General features: G+C 46.2%; 1 protein-coding gene across 4 annotated transcripts in view; it reads left to right on the forward strand.

Annotated features, from left to right (window-relative positions):
- The first annotated feature begins 5,590 nt into the window (after nt 1–5,590).
- The window catches only part of prx (periaxin), a 35,912-nt gene continuing 21,693 nt past the window's right edge, over nt 5,591–19,809 (forward strand). For 3 of the 4 annotated variants that reach the window (XM_046389919.1, XM_046389920.1, XM_046389921.1), the window contains exons 1-2: nt 5,591–5,807; nt 6,940–7,806. In XM_046389919.1, the coding sequence (XP_046245875.1) occupies nt 7,749–7,806 (58 nt within the window). In that variant the 5' untranslated portion in view covers nt 5,591–5,807; nt 6,940–7,748. Of the gene's footprint in view, nt 5,808–6,939; nt 7,807–11,584; nt 11,918–19,809 lie in introns of those variants that run through there. The other variant, XM_046389922.1, reaches the window with a different exon arrangement.

Raw genomic sequence — 19,809 nt, forward strand, 5'->3', positions numbered from 1 at the left:
GAAGAATAGGATTTATTTACATGACACGGTTCATCACGAGAAAGAGGATATGATATCTGCAGGATATGAGCTCATATCCTCCCCAATCCAGATGTCCCCAATGCAACCATCAGCTACCATCAGTTTATTTTCTTCACACATTCAACACAGTCGCACACATTAAAAACCATTTTAACCACCTGAGATTGTATAAATGCTGCCTCTGCACAGCCTCCACAGTCCCAGAAACAACACTGAGGTCATACTCATAAAACCTCTCAAAATATGTTGGATGTTATCATGACGGTTTCTTTAAAATGTGCTGGCTTGTTCAGAATCAGAGGCACATGTCTGTGCTCAGGGGGCCTCATGAACCATCCATGAGGGGAGTGCATGTCGGGGACACAATGTAGCTGGACGGAAGTGTCCCTGTGATGAGACTCTTGACCTTTCAAGTTGCTCCTGGGAGCTGAAGTTTATCTGGAGTCCAGAATCTGAGGCCAAGAGGTGAAAACTACAACCTAACGCACAAAAAACAACAGCATTAAAGAGTTTCTGACCTTCACTGCCAAACACGATCTTTAATGATGCACGTACGGGATCTTCCACGAAGGATTCGATAACATTATCATAATAATTATTATTTTCATTATTATTAATAGTTCCCAGGCTCAGTACAGCAGAGCTGCTGGGCCTTCGAGCCGACATACGCTCCGATAAGCCTCCGTCTGCGCACAGCAGCGCGGAGGAGGAGCGTTGACGGCGCAGGGACCGGTCAGCAGGGCGGACATGACGGCCCACAGCCCTGCGGGAGTGGAGAGGCTGTCAGACAGCTCTGCTAAGAGAAGACTGTGTTGAAAAGTCCGTGTTTGAAACCACATGGAATCACGGTCGAGCCACGTTGGATTTTCTTGTCTTCCTGCGCGGAGATGCTGCGTGCTCGGCGCGCAAAGCGGCTCCAAACCAGGACGGAATGAAGGTACGAGGACGCAGGAACACGTCGAATCCAGCTCCAAAGCTGATTTATGGAGGGTTTCCCTTTAAGAATGTTTCATCTAAAAGTTTATGCATCTTTGTCCAACTTCCTGTCATATTTGTCCATCGTGGACGAACGCGCCAGCGCGGTGCGTGTCTCATGGTTGACCTTGACTAAATCTCGGTCCAGCCGTCTCAGCTCTGTTTCTTTCCTCACTGTTGAACTGTTGTGTCTGTCCCCGGCTGATGTCCTCAGTGTCCCCCTCAGCAGGTCCGAGCTTCCTGTGTTCGGCCTCACCCTGCTGTCTGTGCTGCAGGCCGTCACACACTCAGGTCAGGAAACCTTTGAGGGGTTTGGAGGAGTTTTTTGTGTTTTACCTGTCACACCTGACGCACAGACATCAGACAGACAAGAATCCTGTCAGGGTAAATGGTTTAAGTGGCCCCATTTATACTCAACAAAGTCTTCTAAACTTTAAAGATTTTTTTAAGTTTGCAACTTCAATGTCATGCTGATTAAGAAAAAAAGATGAAATTTTAAAACAAGAAGAAGAACAACATCTGTGTTTTATTTCTGACTGAAAGTCATCCGCATTTAGTTACCGGACCTCAGAAGGGGCACCTAAACCTGAACCCAGACTGCACAGACTTTTAGGTCCAAATGGCTTTTGAAATACAACCAGAAGGGAAAAGAAAAGCTTCCACCAACCACCACTTCCTGTTTCCTTAACAACACTTTTATTTTTAAGGTTATTTGCTCTCTGATTATCGAACATGTTTTGTTTATTCTCTTCCACCTTGGTGCTTGTCCTGTTGCAGTAGCACATTTCTAACACTTGTGTGCAGTATTGGTGCGGCTTTAAACTGTTCACGCTCTCCTCTTGTCTCACAAAGATCCCAGAAGAAATTACACTCCAGCAGATTCAGGCTCAAGATTCTGGTTGCTTCAAAACAGTAAACGTTTCACCAGAAAAGAAAGAAAAATCCTCATAAAAGCCTGGGAGGTGATGCTTTACAGTGGCATTAAATACATTTTTACATACATTTTACACACAGTCACTTGCACATCACTAAAGCTCGTCTCTACTGCCTGAAATTTATTGTATTTGTAACTGAATGGCAGTTTAGACTGGAGTGTTTGAGCAGAGACTGCAGCTGTGGTCCACTGGATCAGGCTGTTTATGGGTGTGTCTGCATGAGAGAATCAAACACACCCAGTCTCTGCTGACTGCAGACCAGCCTGATAAATACACTGTGTGGTGCTTGTTTCAGCCTGAGAGTCACAGTCAGTCCTCCCATGTGTCTCTCTGTCTCTGTCTTTGTGTCTCTGACTCTCAACCGTTAAAACTTCACAGTTTTCAGCATTTTTCACTATGAGGAACAGCAAGAATAGCAGCAGGCCGCCATTTGCTTTTCCACACACACACACACACACACACACACACACTCGCATGTCCTCTGCGGTATCTCCAACATGTCACTTCCTGGCGTGTAAACTATTTAGTGTCGTCCAGGGTCGTGGAACGCAGCAGAGCCCAACCCAGGAGGTTATTTCTGTCTCGCTGTTAATCATCCAAAACCATCCAACCCCCCACCCATCCAGTGACCCACGACCTGTGTGTGCGTGTGTGTGTGTTTACACGTGCATGTGTGTGCAGGTGTGTGTTTATGTCATCCGTCCGAAGAAAAGTAGAAGCAACTTTCATATGCTGTATTCCTCGGATCAAAACGAGCGTAATCAAGCGAATCAGTGAAGACATGAGGATGATTTGCACAGCGATGAGAGAGAAAAGCATGATGAAACCGTTACAGAAAGACAGCAAGTAGAGATGCAGTCAGTGAACGAGGAACAAAACCGTGAAGACGAGGGACCCGACAGCGTGTTGGACACTCAGTCAGTATGGGAGGCGCCAGAGAGCAGATTATTAAATGAACATAACGAAGCAGGGGAACTCACACAGAAGGTGTGAAGTAGTGTTTCATAGGGCCAACTATGCTTGTGTTTTTAAATGTCTTCCTTCATTGTTGAAAAAATATGACGTCCAATACTCAAAGGACAAACTACGAGGTGAATTTTGACAAAAATATGGCCGTTGCACTTGAGAAGGAAACCATTTCGGTCTCTGCTGTCCACATTCCCTCTTCTAAAGTGAACGTGAGCTGCACTTTGATTACCACAGTGTCTTGTCAGTAGACGGATGTGGTGACGAGGGTGCGAACAGTGAAACGGTGGAGCCGTCCCTCGACCAGGCTGGTTCCCATCGTACCTGCCTGGTGTGTGAGGGGAAAACGGACCTCCACCACATCCTGCAACAAGATTATAATAATCCATAACTAAGAAGGCAAACTTGATAGAGTTGCTGATTTCATTGTGTGCAATAAAAACTGAATGATGATAAATCAGAGATCATATGCATTGGTTCAGCTAACTTCTAGCAGCCTGGTTAACAGCAAGCCCGGTTCTCTTTCTCAAAATACGGAGCAGAAATCTTCACGTCGTATCTGATGCACGTCGTCCCTGATGGTACTGTGATGTTCAGAGGGGGCCTGTGAAGCCACCTCGAAGCCACACACCTGACTGTGAAGTGAACAAGCTGCAGTCTGAGAGACGAGAGAGGAGTGCTGCAGTGCTTTTTAGGACAGCCAGGCGAGTCTAAACCGCTTGTCTTTGTGAATATAAATGTGAATGTCTGTCTGTGTAGGGAGCCGCTTATGTTTTGGTGTGGACATTAATTGGACTCTCCCTCCCTCCCTCCCTCTGCCTCCCCTCAGGGCAGGATCAGCGTCGGACAAACACCACAGCAGCCAAGAGAAGAACTGCAGCCTGGATTCACTGTGTGCTTACAGTTTATAAAGATGCTAAACGCTAGTATTTCATAATATCTAAACTCTTTTAATGTGTAAAAGTGATAATCCTAGCAGCCAAAATCGTGTTAAATGGAGGTGAATTAAATGAATTTAATGTACTATCAGAGTTTTAGTGTCACAGGTGTCTCGCTTTGTGCTCCTGAGCTGAGCGTCCTACAGCAGCGAACAGCACCACCTCACCGATGAGGGAAATGAAACCTGATGCACCTGAACTCTCCGTCGCTCTTCTCACCCCTTCGTGCCTCTGAATGTAATCAGCCACTTTGCATCACTTCTCTGTTCTCTCCTGTGTGATTACACTAATTCGACTGGCCTTTAATGGCTCTGAAGTGCCGACGCCAACCCGTTTCACCGGGTCGCCGTTGTGACTCATTCAAGGTTTTTAACTCATACAAGACACTTCTCTGAAGCACCAAAGAGGATTGCCAAAAAGTTGTTTTCCAAGATGGTCTCTCTAAGAACGCCTCTTCATAAAATCTGTCTCAAATCCCTCGTGGTGATGCTGGCAAGACCACAGGGTGCAGACAATCTACTCGCTTACGTAACATCCAAATATCAGCAGTGAAATGTATTTAAGTGTCAACATGAAATTGAATGCAATCATTTAGTTGCACTTTGGAGGGTTTTCCCGCTACTCAGGTCACTTAATGAAGACAAGGAAGTAAGATAGGAAGGTAAAAAAGCTGCGGCGGACACACCAACATGCTGATGTTTGGTTGGCTGTCCTCCATGTTCAACAGCTTAGCGTGTCATCTTGTTAGCTTTTGTTAATTAGCACTAAACACAAAGTGCAGCTGTACTTAACACTAACCAAAGTGTTGACCGAACCTCCACGCATCAAATTTAGTGACAGTCGAGTAGCTGTTCTTACATTGCATATAGAATCTGAATCAGTGAGATTCATCAAAACTGTGCCTTCCTGTGTGTCTAAATCGACCTTCATCAAGCCGCCACAAGATTCGTCCAGCAAACAACGACGAATGGTCACATCGATGGCTCAGATTCAACACTCAGGAGAGCCGTCGACAACGTTTGTAAGCTCGAAGGTGTGAGCTGTGAGTGGGCATCGGGAGAAGAAAACCTGCGTGATCCTTCTGAGTCAGTCTGTGCTAAACCCACTCTGAGGGCTGTAGTGTGTGTGTGTGTGTGTGTGTGTGTGTGTGTGTGTGCGCACGCTTTGGCTCCGTCCTCCATGATTCAGCTCTCAACTACTCTGCACTTTGTAGGGATTAGCTGAGGCTTGTGGCAGACAAACACGGCCTCTAATGAGTACAGAAACTACGTTCATCACCCCGAGACCTGACGAAGAGTCAGTGAGAGGCAGGAGTCGCAACCTTGTTGAGTTTAAGTTAAACCATTAAAAAAATAAGTAAATGAAGTAAAGGATTTTGAATAGCTAAAGAACACTGTGTGGACGCAGCCTTGAAATTAAAAGAATCAATGATTTTGTTCTTGGATTGTGATGAAAGTGGTGCTTTTGGCCTGCAGACAATCAATCTTTTGGTCAAAACAGGCCAGAAGCTGAAGTCTGCAGATGGAGGAGATTTTTGAGAGTTTGGAAGAACTTGAAAAAGTTTGTGTGTTGCTGGTAGTTGCATCAGGTCAGAAAAGGCCGTTGTGTTGTTCTGGCGGGGCTTCATCACGTTGATTTTATAATCCACATGTCAGAGATGTTACCAGCTTAACGTGTACGTATTGTGATTTGCTGTTCTTGTTCATCCTGACACATCCGGCCATGTGTGTGTTTCTGTGTTGTTTTTGTTTCCTGTTTTATTTTGGCAGTCCGTTGGTCTGTCTTCTCTTAACCTCCACTTCCTGCCTTTATTTTGTTTTGTTTTTGATTGTGTGCCCCGCCCTGATTGGTTTCACCTGTGTCTCATCACCTTGTGTATATCTGCTGTCTTGCTCCTCCCCTTTTGTCTTAGCACCTCAGTGCTGAGTGTTGCAGCTTGTTCCTTGTGTCATTTGAGGGTTTTGTTTTGTGGGTAAGTCTTTGTTTATCTGAATCCAGATAATCCAGTTCGTTTGTCCTTATGGTTTAAGATCAATTCTGTTTCCTGTGTAGAATTAAATCTATACTGAACAGCTCCAAATCTCTAAATTTACACCCAATGCCAAAATCTGGTGGCTAAACCAAAGTACGGAGGGCAGGATTAAAAGTTAGATGTTGACCACCAGTCTGGTATCTGGGTGAGGATCAGGATGAGCCGCCGTGTGGCAGCTGCAGCGATGAGGGCTCAGGATGGGGAGGTAATGACAAACGGTGTTAGACTAACGAGCTCCAAAGATGGACGTCCATCACTGATAAACCCATGGCTTTGCCATGGTTTTTCTCGCAAGAATTGCATCATCACCGTCAGTCCCACAAGTCAAATTATCAGACCCACAGGAGCACATGAAGGTCCGGCTGGCTTTCACAGCCAGTTACAAGTATGTGAAATGTGGCACAGAGGCACCACTGAATCTGAAATAACAGTCATAATAAAGAAATCTGAGGAAATCGACGACTGATGCACGAAGTTGAAAACGCAAACCTAATGAGCATTTTAACAACGTTGTCACACACGTCCACTTAATGTCAACCAACTGATCTTTAGTAACACAACTTCAAATCACCAGCAACACCTGCTGGTTTAAGTTTTGTTGTCTTAGTGAAGATTTGGTTTCACTATTGCATTATCAAGCCTGCGTCAAAGCATCGCATGTGCAGGAAGCTCACTTACAACTCGTTTTTTAAATTGTTTTAACACCTTTGCCAGTGTTTGTAGAGCAGATTGTGTCAGTGTATGAAAACTGCAGACTGCCAACAAATCCCACAAATACAGCAAAAGCAACAAAGAACTGATCGGACTGACGAGCATCATCTGTGTATCAGAAGATGGATTTCAGATTCTTCTGTAAAGCTCCGTCAGTCGTACAAAACCTTTAATTTGACCAAGATCTTTAAATGTTTCATAATTTTGTTAAAAACTTTCCCCAACAATTGTCATTATTTCCTTTGAGTAATGTTTTATAAAAACTAGGAAACAACTAGGAAAGACTGACTCTTGTTTTAAAAAATAATGAATAACTTCTATATTTGTGACTTATTTTTGATTTTTGTGTCCTCATCGGCAGCCAGCGGGTTTTGGACTCACTGCCACAGAGAGGAGAGGGAAGTTGGAAAGCAGAGATCGATGAATTGTTGGGTTTGGTTTTCCTGTGAGAAACATACAGAAGAACTTTCTGAGAGAAGTTGTGTTTGCCCCAGTCGAGGTGTGCTGGCTGTGGTTGTGTCTGACTGTGGTTGTGTCCAGCATCCAGGCCCTCTAAGCCCAGTAACAAGGCCATGCTGGGCCACAGCTAAAGCCTCCAGCACCACTAACAATGGAGCAGGGCTTTACATGGGGCTGCAGCAAACTGCTGACTGTCCACTAGTGCTAATACGTCCCTATTCTGTACTGTCTCGCTGCTGTCGCCTCTCCCTCACGCACACGCACAAGTGCACACACACACACGTATGTCTATCTGTCACTCTATGATGGCCTGCAGAAGAAAGAGAAAGTTCACTGGTCCATATGTTGATATGCACACACACTGATGAGACAGTCCCTCTCTTCTCCTGTCTTGCTCTCTTTCTGTCTCACGTTCTGGTCATCCCTCCCCTCCATCCATCCCCCTCTCTCCCCCAATCCTGGGACCCCTCCACCGTCTGTCTCTCTCTCTCTCTCTCTCTCTCTCTCTCTCTTGCTTTCTGTCTCTTCGTGGTCCACACTGACAGTGTAGCTCGGTCTCCCGTGGGCCCAAACATCAAACCGACTCGCCCAGATCTGCTCAGACACCCGCCTGCCTCCCCTCAGCTCTGACGCCCAGTTCTCCCAGCCCCACGGCCCGTGTGCGGGCTGCTCCGTCGGTGTGTCTCCTCCATCGGCTTCCTGCTGCGGACCATGTGTGAGTGTCTGCGTGGAATATTCAGAGTCACCTGGACGCCCTCCTCCAATGCAGGTCAGGATGAACGAAGTGTCTTCATCTGCGGTGCAGAGCAGCTCAACTGTAGAACATTTTCAGAAACACTGAAGATATCATCATATAATAATTAGACTGTAGGGCAAAACATTTCCATGTCCTCCTGTAAACCCAGGTTTGAGCATTACTTTCCTTAGATTAAAGCAAAACTTGGAAGGTTAATTTATGGGAGTTAAATCCTGAAACATTGTTGTCTGAATCGATGGCAGACGTCTCTCTGCCAATTGTTTTTCAGAAAAGTCTTAATTAATAAATATATCTTTTTTTCCTGAGCCAATGTTAAAAGTAATGTTAATGAATCCATGAATTGTCCAAAAAACTGAAATGAAAAAGGCTAAAAGTTTATTCATAAATCCTACTAACGACCACAGGTTTCCACAACGGACATGCATGTGTACTGTGGCATTTGTAAAAATGAACGCCTCTCATTCGTCTCTATTAATACCCGGAGGTCGGGTCAGCAGACAGAGAGGTCGTTAGGCTGCAGGTGAAGGCGAAGCCGAGGGAGGAAGTGAACATCGTGTCACTGAAAAACAGCTTTAAGCTTGTGTTTAGTTCATCTGCCCCACCTGATGAGTTTGAGCTCCTTTGAACAGAGGCAGCCTCCTTCCTCTGTGTGTGTGTGTGTGAGACGTCAGATGTGAAGGTGAGGTGTCCCGCCATTGCTCACCACTCAACGTCGTGATTGGTTGGCTGCGCTGATGCGTCTGAGCTGGCTGTCTTTTCTCCCGTGTCGCAGTGACAGCCAGCTTCTTGCTGTACTTTTGAATTTACTGTACAGTCAGTATTAATGTGGTAGTAATTTTAGTGAATATTTCAAAGAAGCACAAGCATATAAACTGCAAACTGCAAATAAAATACAATAAATTAGGAATGTATAGGAAACAATAGTGGGGGATAAGCCAGGAGGCACAAAACAGAGTTTATATCACGTTTTGGTTAAATCTTCATCAGCTCATATGCTGCAATTGTGACAGGCACCTTCCAGCCAATCAGACATGAGTATTTTCTGTGTCCACTGTGGGCATAAATTGAAGTTAACAACCTCTGGAGAGCTGGTAAATATCCCCCCTGCCCATTATGCTTTTCACCCTCACGCACACACACACACACACACACACACACACACACAGAGCCAGCCTGCTCCAGTTTCCTGACCAATCTAAGCGCTGACGATGGCATAGTTGTGGTCTGCTGGGATATCGTGCCCCATGCCATCCTGCCTTACCCCTCCTCACCCGTCAACACACCCCGTTCCCTCCTCCCCTCCTTACTCCCTCACCACTCTACTGCTCCTCCCACCCCTCAGTGCTCCTTTACCTCTGCCGCGTCTGTAAAACCAAACGTCATTTACAGATCGCTGTGTGTCTGCGAGCTGCTGTGACAAATCGCCAGAAGAAATGAGCTGCCACAGCAGTGAAACCCGACAGGGACACCTTCCTCTTTCTCTGTCATCCCTCCCCTTGTCCGGGCCAGCCCTTGTTCCGGGCTCCCAGGCCTCCCCGGTGTCTAAATCCTGGCTTTGTGTGGGAGCCGCAGTGTAACAATGACCATGTTAGCTGACACAGTGTTGGCCGCCTGATCTGTGCTGACAGCACCACCACACCTCTGCACGGCTCGCTGGCCAAACACACATCCACCCTTCATCTGCAGGGCTGTGGGCTGGGCACCGGGCGGGACGGTGCTGCACAAGGCCTATGGGGGGGTTATGGGCTGGGTGGCAGGGCCAGCTGATTGTGGCTTGTAAAGCCCCTGGTTCTGGTTAAAAGCTTCAAGGATCTGCACACCTGTGCAGGTGTTGCCATGTATTTTGACTGATCAGACCTTCTGCTCAGGTTGTAGCTTGGCAAAGTTATGATGGCAATGAAACATGAGCTAATTAGAATGATAATTAGAAAGACAAAACTGTAACAGGGGTGAGGGAGATGTCGAATGCGTGCAGTTTGTGAATACCTGTGAAGGTGCGCTGTGGCCTGTAATGGTCGCACATGCGTGACCTTGATCAGATGACTTGAACAGTCAGTGAATCAACAGTTAAAACAGTCACGATTAGGCCAGTCTGGGTTTTTCATGCCTAAACCCAACCAAACTACTCAGTGCTCATTCGTCTGTCCTTTCAGGCTTTCGTCAGAATCAGTTTTCTTGTATAATGCTGAATATTAATCATATTGTTCCAAGTATTAGCTGCCAGCACCACTGACCTGTTGTTTGCAGAATTTAATCTCTCTACATATTTACGTACAGTACTTGAGACTGTTTCCGCTCAACAGTCATTTCGGGGCAGAATCTGCTCCACACAGTTGGGCTTACGGAGTCAGGTAAACTCCTTTTATCCAGCTGAATTACTTCTACTGCAGTGAATGCGCCTCCACTTCATTTCACCCCAGTGAGCGTGAAGTTGTGTCAGTTTTGCTTTGTTCGCGTTAGTGCCACCTGGATGGCAGGTGCTGAAAGCCAGCCTGGATGCAGAGTATGTGAGGATCAAGTCTTGGTGTCACCGTCCAGCGTGATGAAGTGTCCTTGAGCAAGACGCTGAACCCCAGCGAGCTCATGACCTCTGACTTCACTGCAGAGGAAGAGAGTTTAGCGATGGGGCTCATCAAAGCGTCATACGAAAACACACCTGCAAAATGACACCAAATGACTACAATACTCAGCATTTGTAGTCGTTTGGTTTCTCATTCTGTCTGTCTGTCTTGTCTGTCTGTCTTGCCTGTGTGTGAATGGTGCTGGAGGAGGGGGGCTTTGGGGAGGACTTGGCTCGCTGTCCGGCTGTCCGGCTGTCCGGCTGTCCGGTTGACCTTCTCATATTTACATCAGCTGGTTTACTACAAATCATCTGAAAACACGGGGAAGGAAACCAACAGACATGCGTTAATACAAATGCAGACGGGAACACCCAGAGACAAAAAAACAAACGAACACACACTCACTCACACACACACACACACACACACACACACACACACACACACACACACACACACACACACACACATTGTTCAGCACACAACAGCTGCTCCCCCGAAAGGAAACGTCACACTTTCTCTAAAACGAGATCCAAGGCCTGCTGGTCCTATTTTCAGTGATTTGGGATAAAAATAACTTCCCAACAACATCTTTTGTTAGAGGCTTCATGCAGGCATTAGGGACCATTGGGATTTTATAAGAGCCTGTTTTCAGGTTTATTTTGGAGTCCGGGACGTGGAGATCCACATCACCAGCAAACAGTTTACTGGAATGAACCCCCATGTGGCCCAACATGTGCCAGCTAGTGTTTTTTCCGAAGATCCTTTATTGCCATGAAGTGAGCTCAGTGTAGTTTTGGAAACCGTCCCACTGGTCAGCCTCCACATTAAACGATTAGAACTTAATGGCAGCACTTCAGGCAAACTCAGCAGTATAAAGCTGGATCGCAGATGAGGAGGGCAATTCATCCTTAAGAAAATACTGCAGTAGTCAGACAAGTAGTCAGGTCTGTTTTCAGATTTCACAACTATGTCACTTAAAATTCCTCCAGGAAAGGAGACAGTTGTGCTGAACTGAAGAAAAAGTCATTTTAAATCAGTATCACACAGGTTTGCAGGTTTCTGTGTGGAGGCATGCTGCAGGCATCTGAGAGACAGAGAGAGAAACAGTCGGCCGTCTCACCACTCAGACAGACGCTCTACTATGTCACAAACTTTGTTATCTTCTTCTCCTCCCTCCTTTATCACGGCCCCGCCTGTTTCTGCCCTAATATGGGGGCATTTCTCTGCCCTCCAGCCAATCGGATGGCTGGATGCGTCCGTCCCAGAGATGCCATGGGCCAAGGCCAAGCCTGAGGCTTCAGTGAGGGGAGCAACAGGCTGGTGACAAGGGGCAAAGACAGAGAGGGAAAAGATCAAAAAACACCAACTACAAGAGTAAGAACAAGGGAAGGAGAGCAGCTGAGGACAGACAGGAAGTGCATGTTAGAGAGACAGAGTTGCAGGAAGATAAGAGAGAGAGAGAGGTGGAGATTTAAGCTGCTGCTGCTGCTGCTGCTGCTGCTGCTGCTGCAGGTGGAGGTCTGTCACCTCTGAAGCGCTGAAGGAGGCTGAGAATTAAGGTAGGCTGGATGGATATGCTTTAATAAAGTCTCTCTGTGCTGGTGACGGAGTGCAGTGTGCTGATACCTGAAGGCACTCTGGTGCTGAGAGGAAAGCAGGTGTTAGGAGTCATGGCTGAATGACACTCGTAACTCACTTTCTGTGCCTTCAGAGACCGTGTCCTTGTTGCTCCATGTCTGTACTCCCTGTCTGTATGATTCAGTAAAAAATCAGTCTGAGAACTTGTTTTCTTTTCTGAAATATTGCTTCAGCGGTTGGTAGCTGAGGGGCTGTGCAGCTGTGCAGGATAGTTTATGCATCAGACTCCACACTGCTGACTTTGGAGAGCGTAACAATAGCTCGCTGTTTAAATGCAGGGACAGTTTTGGTAAGACAGCTGACGTGTGTTTATTCCAACATGCCAGTTGCTGCTTACAAACACTTGAGCATTCACTGACGTTTATGGTCACTATTTGCAGCGTGGTGTGTCACTATGCCTCCAGTGCTGTTCTGTAATCACACTTGGGTCAAATAACACTTGAAAATTAGTTGGAGCATTTAGTTAAGCCTCTAGGAGAGCCAGATGAATGGGGCCTCCAGAGCTGGATGGACCGAAAAGCACCTGAACTCTGTAAAAACAGAGCGTTACTGACCGAATAAAGTTCAACTGGCTTCACGCTGCAGAGCCGGCAGAGCCGCTGGTGGCCAGCAGTACGTGGTCATTTCGGATCGCCCCTGTCTTAATGTTACACACCAGCGACAGCTGCTGTGTGACGGTCATTGGATCTGTTTGGCCCCCCCAATTCCAACTCAACCGCAGAGCTCGCACAGCAGCCTGGTATGTGTGTTGGCCCCCGGAGCCAAAACACACCCGCTCAGTGACAGGATCACCAACACATGTGTGGCACTGGGTTACATAATGCCTGCGCCGGGTCAAGCAGATATTAGTGCTTACGTTATGGCAAAATTTCAGATTTTAGTAAGAACACCAGATTAAAAGGCAGATTCTGCTTTCCAGCAGTGTTCAGACAAGGGCGCTGCTGCTCAGGTGTTTCTCTCGGCTTCAGTACCGACAACATACTGTATGTTCCCTGTAAATCAGACTGGACTGATTTACTGCTGTCTGCTGATAATGATTGTTTTCAGCTTGTTGTTTGGAGTCTGGCTGCATCAAAGAGAAGACATAGAGATGCTTTTGTGAAAGTCCTGAGCCTAAATTCAGTCTTTTACAAATGTCACCTGAGTGGAAATCCCAGTGAATGTGACAGCATTAGCACAGACAGCTAACAGGTACACAGTGAGCCACACGGTGCATGAACAACTCAATTGGCAAGAAAATGACAGATTTCGTACTAAATCTGTTCAAAAGGACAAGAAAGCATCTCAATTTTAGTGTAATTCTGTCTTTTCATATAGTATTTTTATAGTAATGTTTTCACAACTTTAACTATTTGTTCCCTGAATGAACCTTTTATAAAGTTTAATTGTGTGCGTACAGCTTGGAAACTGTTGTAAAATCTTTGTAGGCTCTCTGCAGCGTATGAGAGATTGCTTTAATATGTGTTGATGTCTCTGTTTCGTAATGGCAGCTGCCAGACTCGTCTTTACTCCAGCTGGACATGTTTAAATAGAGGCCAGTAACTGAACCACTAATTCTGTCTGCACAGGCCATCAGGGGGATCACAGCTCTGATGCCACCAATAATAAAGTCCGAGGGCGTGCAGCTCTTTTGGCATTTTGTCATTGTGGACACTGTAAGAAAGCACGATTATTTTGACGTATTTGCTCTGGAAGACGTGCAGCAGCAGGGATAACCTGCGTGTGCATCCACAAGCTGAGAGCAAATGACGTCAAAAATGAAATGATGGATGATGATGGCAGTTTCCTGGAGACAGACTTTGGGTGGCAGCGGTCACGGTTGTGGGTGGGGTTTAATTTTAGACCAGGAAGCAGGGTCAAGAGTTGATTGGGCGGTTAGGTGGGGGAGACTTCACGAGGAAACGCTGCTTGACGTTCGTACGAGGGGGAACTTCCCTCAGAGTACACAGAGAGCCGAGAGGACTTTTCAGGAAGGAAGACTCATGTAAACACTCGAGAGCAAATGTCAGTTAAACTCTGAGATGCTATTAAAAATATATTACTTCCCTGAAACTGAGAAATACAGTTCAAAATTTGTGCCCAATTTTTACCCTCACAGGAGTCAAGTGTGTGTGTGTGTGTGAGTGTGTGTGTGTGTGGGAGACTCTATATGTGCATCTGTCAAAAATCTCCTTTTTTCCTGTTTACATGGAGGCGTTTCCTGTCCAGTGGCTCACGCCTGCGGGTGTGTCTTGTTTTGCCCGTCTGATATCTCACACAAGCAGGAGACACCCTGGTATCTGTCTCACTGATCTTCCAGTGGTTTTGGACACTGAGCTGTTATCTAAAGTGGCTTGCAGCAGCATCGCTTCCTAAATGTTCAGCGCCGGAGGTCGCAGTGGGAGTCGAAGCCCCGGTGGTGTCGGTGCCTTGTGGGAGCCACTGAGCCCCACAGGCTTTTCTCCTCCATCACCGATGATGGAGGTCGCTGTCTGTAGATCAGAAGCCGGATATCACGTTGTTACTGTCATCACTGTGGGGCAGGAAACTTAAAATCCAAACTACCCTCCTGTGAGATTCCCTCAGAGTGAGTCCCTCAGTGCCGTCACAGACGACCTGAACACCTCCATCTTACCCACCTACACCTGCAGCCTTGTGGAGCTGAAGTGAGGTGAGGCACAGATGCTTCTCTGCTGTGGCCTGGATTTTGCTGCGTTTTGCCACAGTAGGCTCTAGTTTTGACCATCATGAAGTCTAATATCCAACAGACTGCAGTTCATCATCATCATAAAGTCACTCAGAGTCAGGCACTGAACGTTTCTGCAGGGACTCGGTGAAACTTTATGCTTGATTTGGGGGTGTTTGGTATTTGATGTTGTGACAACGTTGTGTTTAAGATCTGGTCAGGTTTAGACACACAAACACTCGGTTAGGAAAAGATCACGTTTTGCTACACAAACACGACTGGAAAACATCTCAACAGCCACTAAAACGAGTCAGTTTGTTGTGCTACACTTAGCACACTTTGTTCTGCACCTCCATGAAGCAGAAACAGCCTTAGTTTTTAGTCTCTTGCACGGCTTAGCTGAACTGCAAGTGCAGTAAACTGACCTTAAAGTGTAAAATTAAACCAGTGGAGCGTCTTTCCACAAACAATGTCCTTGTTAGTTTGGATAATACACAGACTACAGTTACACGACTGTAAACACTTCAATGTGTACGACAGTGCAGCTGCTAATAAAAAGTCCCTCATAAAAACTGTTGACAGCAGTGAAATTCTTTTCACTTTCATTGTAAGTTAGGCAGAAGCACAACCATAAAGTCAATATAGTATATACAGTATATATATATACATATAGAAAGTATAGTCTAATATAGAGACATGAGACAAAACCATCATTCGTCTCGATGGGAACTGAAAGAAAATCGATGAAAGAGTTGAAAGTTGAAATCTCTCCTTCTTGTCTTCTCTTTAACTGACAAGACGGTCGAGTACGTGTGATTCATTGCTTTTCCACTCTGACTCTTCCATGTTTTTGCAGTCACAACCTTTCATCCTTATTGTTGAAAGTTGTCTTCTTTGATTGGTGAATTTTGACCCACAAGTTTCTCTTGTTTGCAAATTCTGACATCATCATCATGTCTGTCCAATCGTCTTCGTGTTCCTTAGACCAGCTGAGTCTTTGAAGAACGTCGCGATGCTCTCACTCTGTCGCTCAGACAATCCAATCCAACAGTTTTTACAAAAGAAGAGAAAGCAGGAGTTAATATAAGGGACTGTGTGTACGCAGTCTGGGGTTAAGTGTAGTCTTTGTTTTGTAAAACTGGTTTTGGAAATTGCACACTGAACTGTGGGAAATGAACCAAATGAAATGAAAATGTGGGGTAAAGAGATTCACTAGAACTGATTTTAAAGGGGGATAAGAATTAAAGCGTGCTGAAAATCTTCCTGCTCTCTGAAGGATCTGGTGATGCTGATTTCTAAATTTCAGTGTTTTTGTTTGTTGAAGTATTTACAGTCAGTCTGGTGTCTGGAATAGAAACCGTTTCCCTCCTCTGGTCTTGTGATTGTCCTAAAATTAGATCCAATACGGTTCATGTTATGTACTCAGGCTGCTACCAATTGTGAAACAGTCTTGCGGTATTTCCTCTGCACTGTGTGTGTGTGTGTGTGTGTGTGTGTGTGTGTGTGCTCGTGAAGAGGAGAAATCCTATTTTTTCCAATTTCTGGCCTCTGCTGATAATACGTGAGGGCACAAATAAATCACACACTCACATCCTCAGTTGTCTTCTGCTGCGTCACTGCTGCAGCGCGTTGTGTCAAAGAAACGTTATCGGCTTTATTCAAGGGCAGATAGGCGGCTGTTTTCTTTGGCTCGACACCCGATGCCCGCGTGCTGCCATTACTGAGCCAACTATAACATCATTAACTTGTCCATCTCTAACAGGCTGAGAGCAGCCTCTGAGCAGGATAAAAGCCCTGAAGTCAGTTTCATAAGACGGCTGCTGTAAGACAGAGCAGGACAGGACAAAGAAATATACATACTGTATGTTCACGGTCCCTCATGGACATGTGGACCAGTCTGAAGGATCAGCACTGTCAGCTCGGGTGCTTTAAAAGAGACCAGAACAAGTCTTTGGTTCTCAAACTCATCTGGAGTTTTGCCTCTTTTATTAACTGTGACAACAACTCTTAACTTCTCTTAACTTATTATGTGGTTGGATTTTCTTTGCCCAGAAACAAGTAGTGATCACATCCTATCATCACCTTTCAAGCTGTTTTATTTCCACATCTGGCAGTTAAGGAGCAGCATCACTGATTTGTCATGTTTGTGTTGGTTTTGGTCTCCACCAACACGGAAACATCTGGCTCTTGTCTCCTATTTGCCTCTAAGCGGGTAGCGTACAGTGACTTTTAGAGGGGTTTTTTTTCCTGAAAACTGCCAAACGGTGAGCTGAAACACTCCATGAGATGTGTAAAGCAGAGCGAAGCTGCAGATTCCCACACAGAAAGTGAAAAGGCGTTAGTCATTTTGTTGCACAAACCCTGTGCTGAAGCTGAGAGGTGCCGTCAGACAGTCTTAAAGCTGTCTTTTCCCGCCCTGTGGCCTCACTAACACACTCGTCCACATCATCACTCAGGGCGGCTTAATCCAGCTCCCGCTAGATAAACCGCAGGCTGGCTGACAGCGCCAACAAGCCCCTCAGCTTTCTGGTTTCTTCTCTGATCTTCAAATTCATGAGTCTGATCTTCGTGAGTCACGCAGCAAGAACCGAGTCTCTCCAGCTGCACCGTAGTGGCCTCGGTTCACATTGGCAGGACGATCTGCCCTGTGGCCACTACATCATTAGGAATTTTCAGTTATTAATAGAAACCCTAGAAAATAAAACGACTTTTAATTTGTTTGAAAGCAGCAGCGTTCCACACAGAAAGCAAACCTATTTTGTTTGTGCTTTGGTTTATCTTCTTGGATATTTTTTTATTTTTTGTTTGTCACTGCTGTCGTTCCTCTGGTGCCCGACAGCACTTTGACAGGATGTGTGGCCCGTGTGTGTTCAGTGCTGGCACAGTGTGACTGTCATAATGCGAAGGCTCAGACATGTGGATATGTGAGCGTTTGTGTCTTTGATGTTCATTTGTGCCACAGAAATGAGTGACAGCCTGAGTAAGAAATTCTTTCATTTACTCTTCCTTTGAGATGAAATCTGCTTTTCACAGAAACCCTTTTACAAACAAGAGATCCGCATGCTCCACGACTGCCGGACCCAGTGTCTAAATGTAGGCAGGCACTACGATGACAACCAATTGTGCTCAATTTTCTCAAGTGGATTCCTTCTGCTGCAGGCCACAGACTTATCAATCACCCCCCCGTACTTACATATGCAGAAGGGTGGGGGTCCATGCTGACGGGGGCAGTCACCAGGCGAGTGGAGGCCTGCAGATGTGTGAGTCTGATCTATAATAAGACCGGGCCGCGAGGCATTTCAAATCTTCACCTCCTCCTCCTCCTCCTCCTCCTCCTGCCATCCCTCCATTCCTCGGCTCCGTCCAGGGAGTGCCACCTCATCCACCTGCTGCGTTCTGTCTGTCACACAGAGCTGCAGTTTGAAGCTGCTGTCAGGTGCAAACCTCCACAAGCACACAAGCTCAGAACCGTAGTTTTATTTAAACTGAAATATCCTGTTTCCCCCAAGAGGTGAGAGCACAGCTCAGAGCTCATGAAAGTTTTCATTCTGATTTTACAAAAATATGTTTCAGACCAGACAAAAAAAAAGAGTCTTGTCCTGCACATGACAGCAATAGTAGCGAGTGTCCCCCCATCAGGATGCTCTCAACGGTGCAAAAGGAGAAATTCTGCAGCATTTAAGGGGATTCTTGTAGTTTTCTCGGATGTCTCTGCTTTTCTCCCCACTGAGTCAGTATGCAGGATGTCGTTCTGACACCAGTGGGTCCAGTCCTCTACCTTCTCCAGGTAAACCTTTTCATTCTTACTGTGATTGGGCCTGAGACAGATGAAGTTAAACTCGAAAGTGGCTACACGATCATGTGTACCTGGAGTAGAGCCGAGGCGTTAAAGCCCTGGGGTGCTCCTGTGGCAAGCGTCATGGTGGTAGAGGTGTGTCTGCCTACCCTCATCAGCTTCAGGTCTGTGCATCTTGAAGGTGTCTGAGCTTTGTGATGAGCCTGGAGGGAACAGTGGTTTTAAGCACTGAACTGTAGTCAGTGAACAGTGATCACATGACTCCCTGACGGTAGGGCAGTGTGGGCGATATGTGCTGCAGCGTCCTCTGTTGATTGGTTGGGACGATAGTGAGGAGCAGATGCAATCCTCGACCAGCCATTGAAAGTACTTCATCAATATTAAAGTGAGTGCCACTGGATGGTAGTCATTTAGGCCGGCTGGTCTTGTTTTCTGGGCGCAGGAATGATGGTGGACTTCTTAAACCGCATGGCTACGCCCTAACGTCCAGACTGCAACCCAAAGTTTTAGGCTGCAGTGTGTAGATTCTTACTGTAAACTTATTTGTCTCACAATAATCAAACCTTCACAGAATGATAAAAAAAGACACCAGTCTGAACATCAGTGGTATCCCATCATCACTGTGGGAGCAGCAGAGTCAGTGATCTGACAGGGTCTCAGTGGTGGTTTTGATGTCCCCCTTCATATCTGTGAGGATCGAATCATTCGACACACTGATGGCTGGGCAGCAGTCAGCAGCGTGTGTTATGTGTTCCTGTGACCTCCTAGAAACCAGATACCTCCAACCCACCCAAACAGGCACGACATCCACGCCGACACCCCACCCATCCAAACGAGCGTGCGCACACACACACACACACACACACACACACAGCTTGGCTCAGCTCAGGCAGTTAAAAAGGGATCACATAAAGGCAGAACTGTGAGGAATGTGATTACTGCAGGCCACAATGACAGAAAGGCAAGTGATTCCTGAACTCCCACAGAGATGTGCTGCTGATGGACCGATGGTGACCTGACCAGGAGATGAGCTTCTCCACATTCAGCAAACTCTGCACCTTAATCAGTGTCTTCTTTATCGTGAACTACCTGGGCTCTTACAGTTGCTCCCTGCTGGTTTAATTTCTGCTTATCAGCTCCCTGCAGTGACTGACTGGTGGATATCAAATGTGTCTCAAAACAGTTGGCAACCTTAAATGTCTGAGTGGACATCAAAGCGTCAGGAAGCGAGTCTGGCCGCTGGTCTGGTCCTCTTTGGCTGCACCAGTTACATCTGCTGTGGGTCCTGAATCCTGTCTGTTAGACTGTCAGTTAGCGCTGAGACACTTAACTCTTACATCGTTGCAGCAGCT

Source organism: Scatophagus argus, chromosome 5, assembly GCF_020382885.2.
Source record: "Scatophagus argus isolate fScaArg1 chromosome 5, fScaArg1.pri, whole genome shotgun sequence".
Classification (NCBI taxonomy): domain Eukaryota; kingdom Metazoa; phylum Chordata; class Actinopteri; family Scatophagidae; genus Scatophagus; species Scatophagus argus.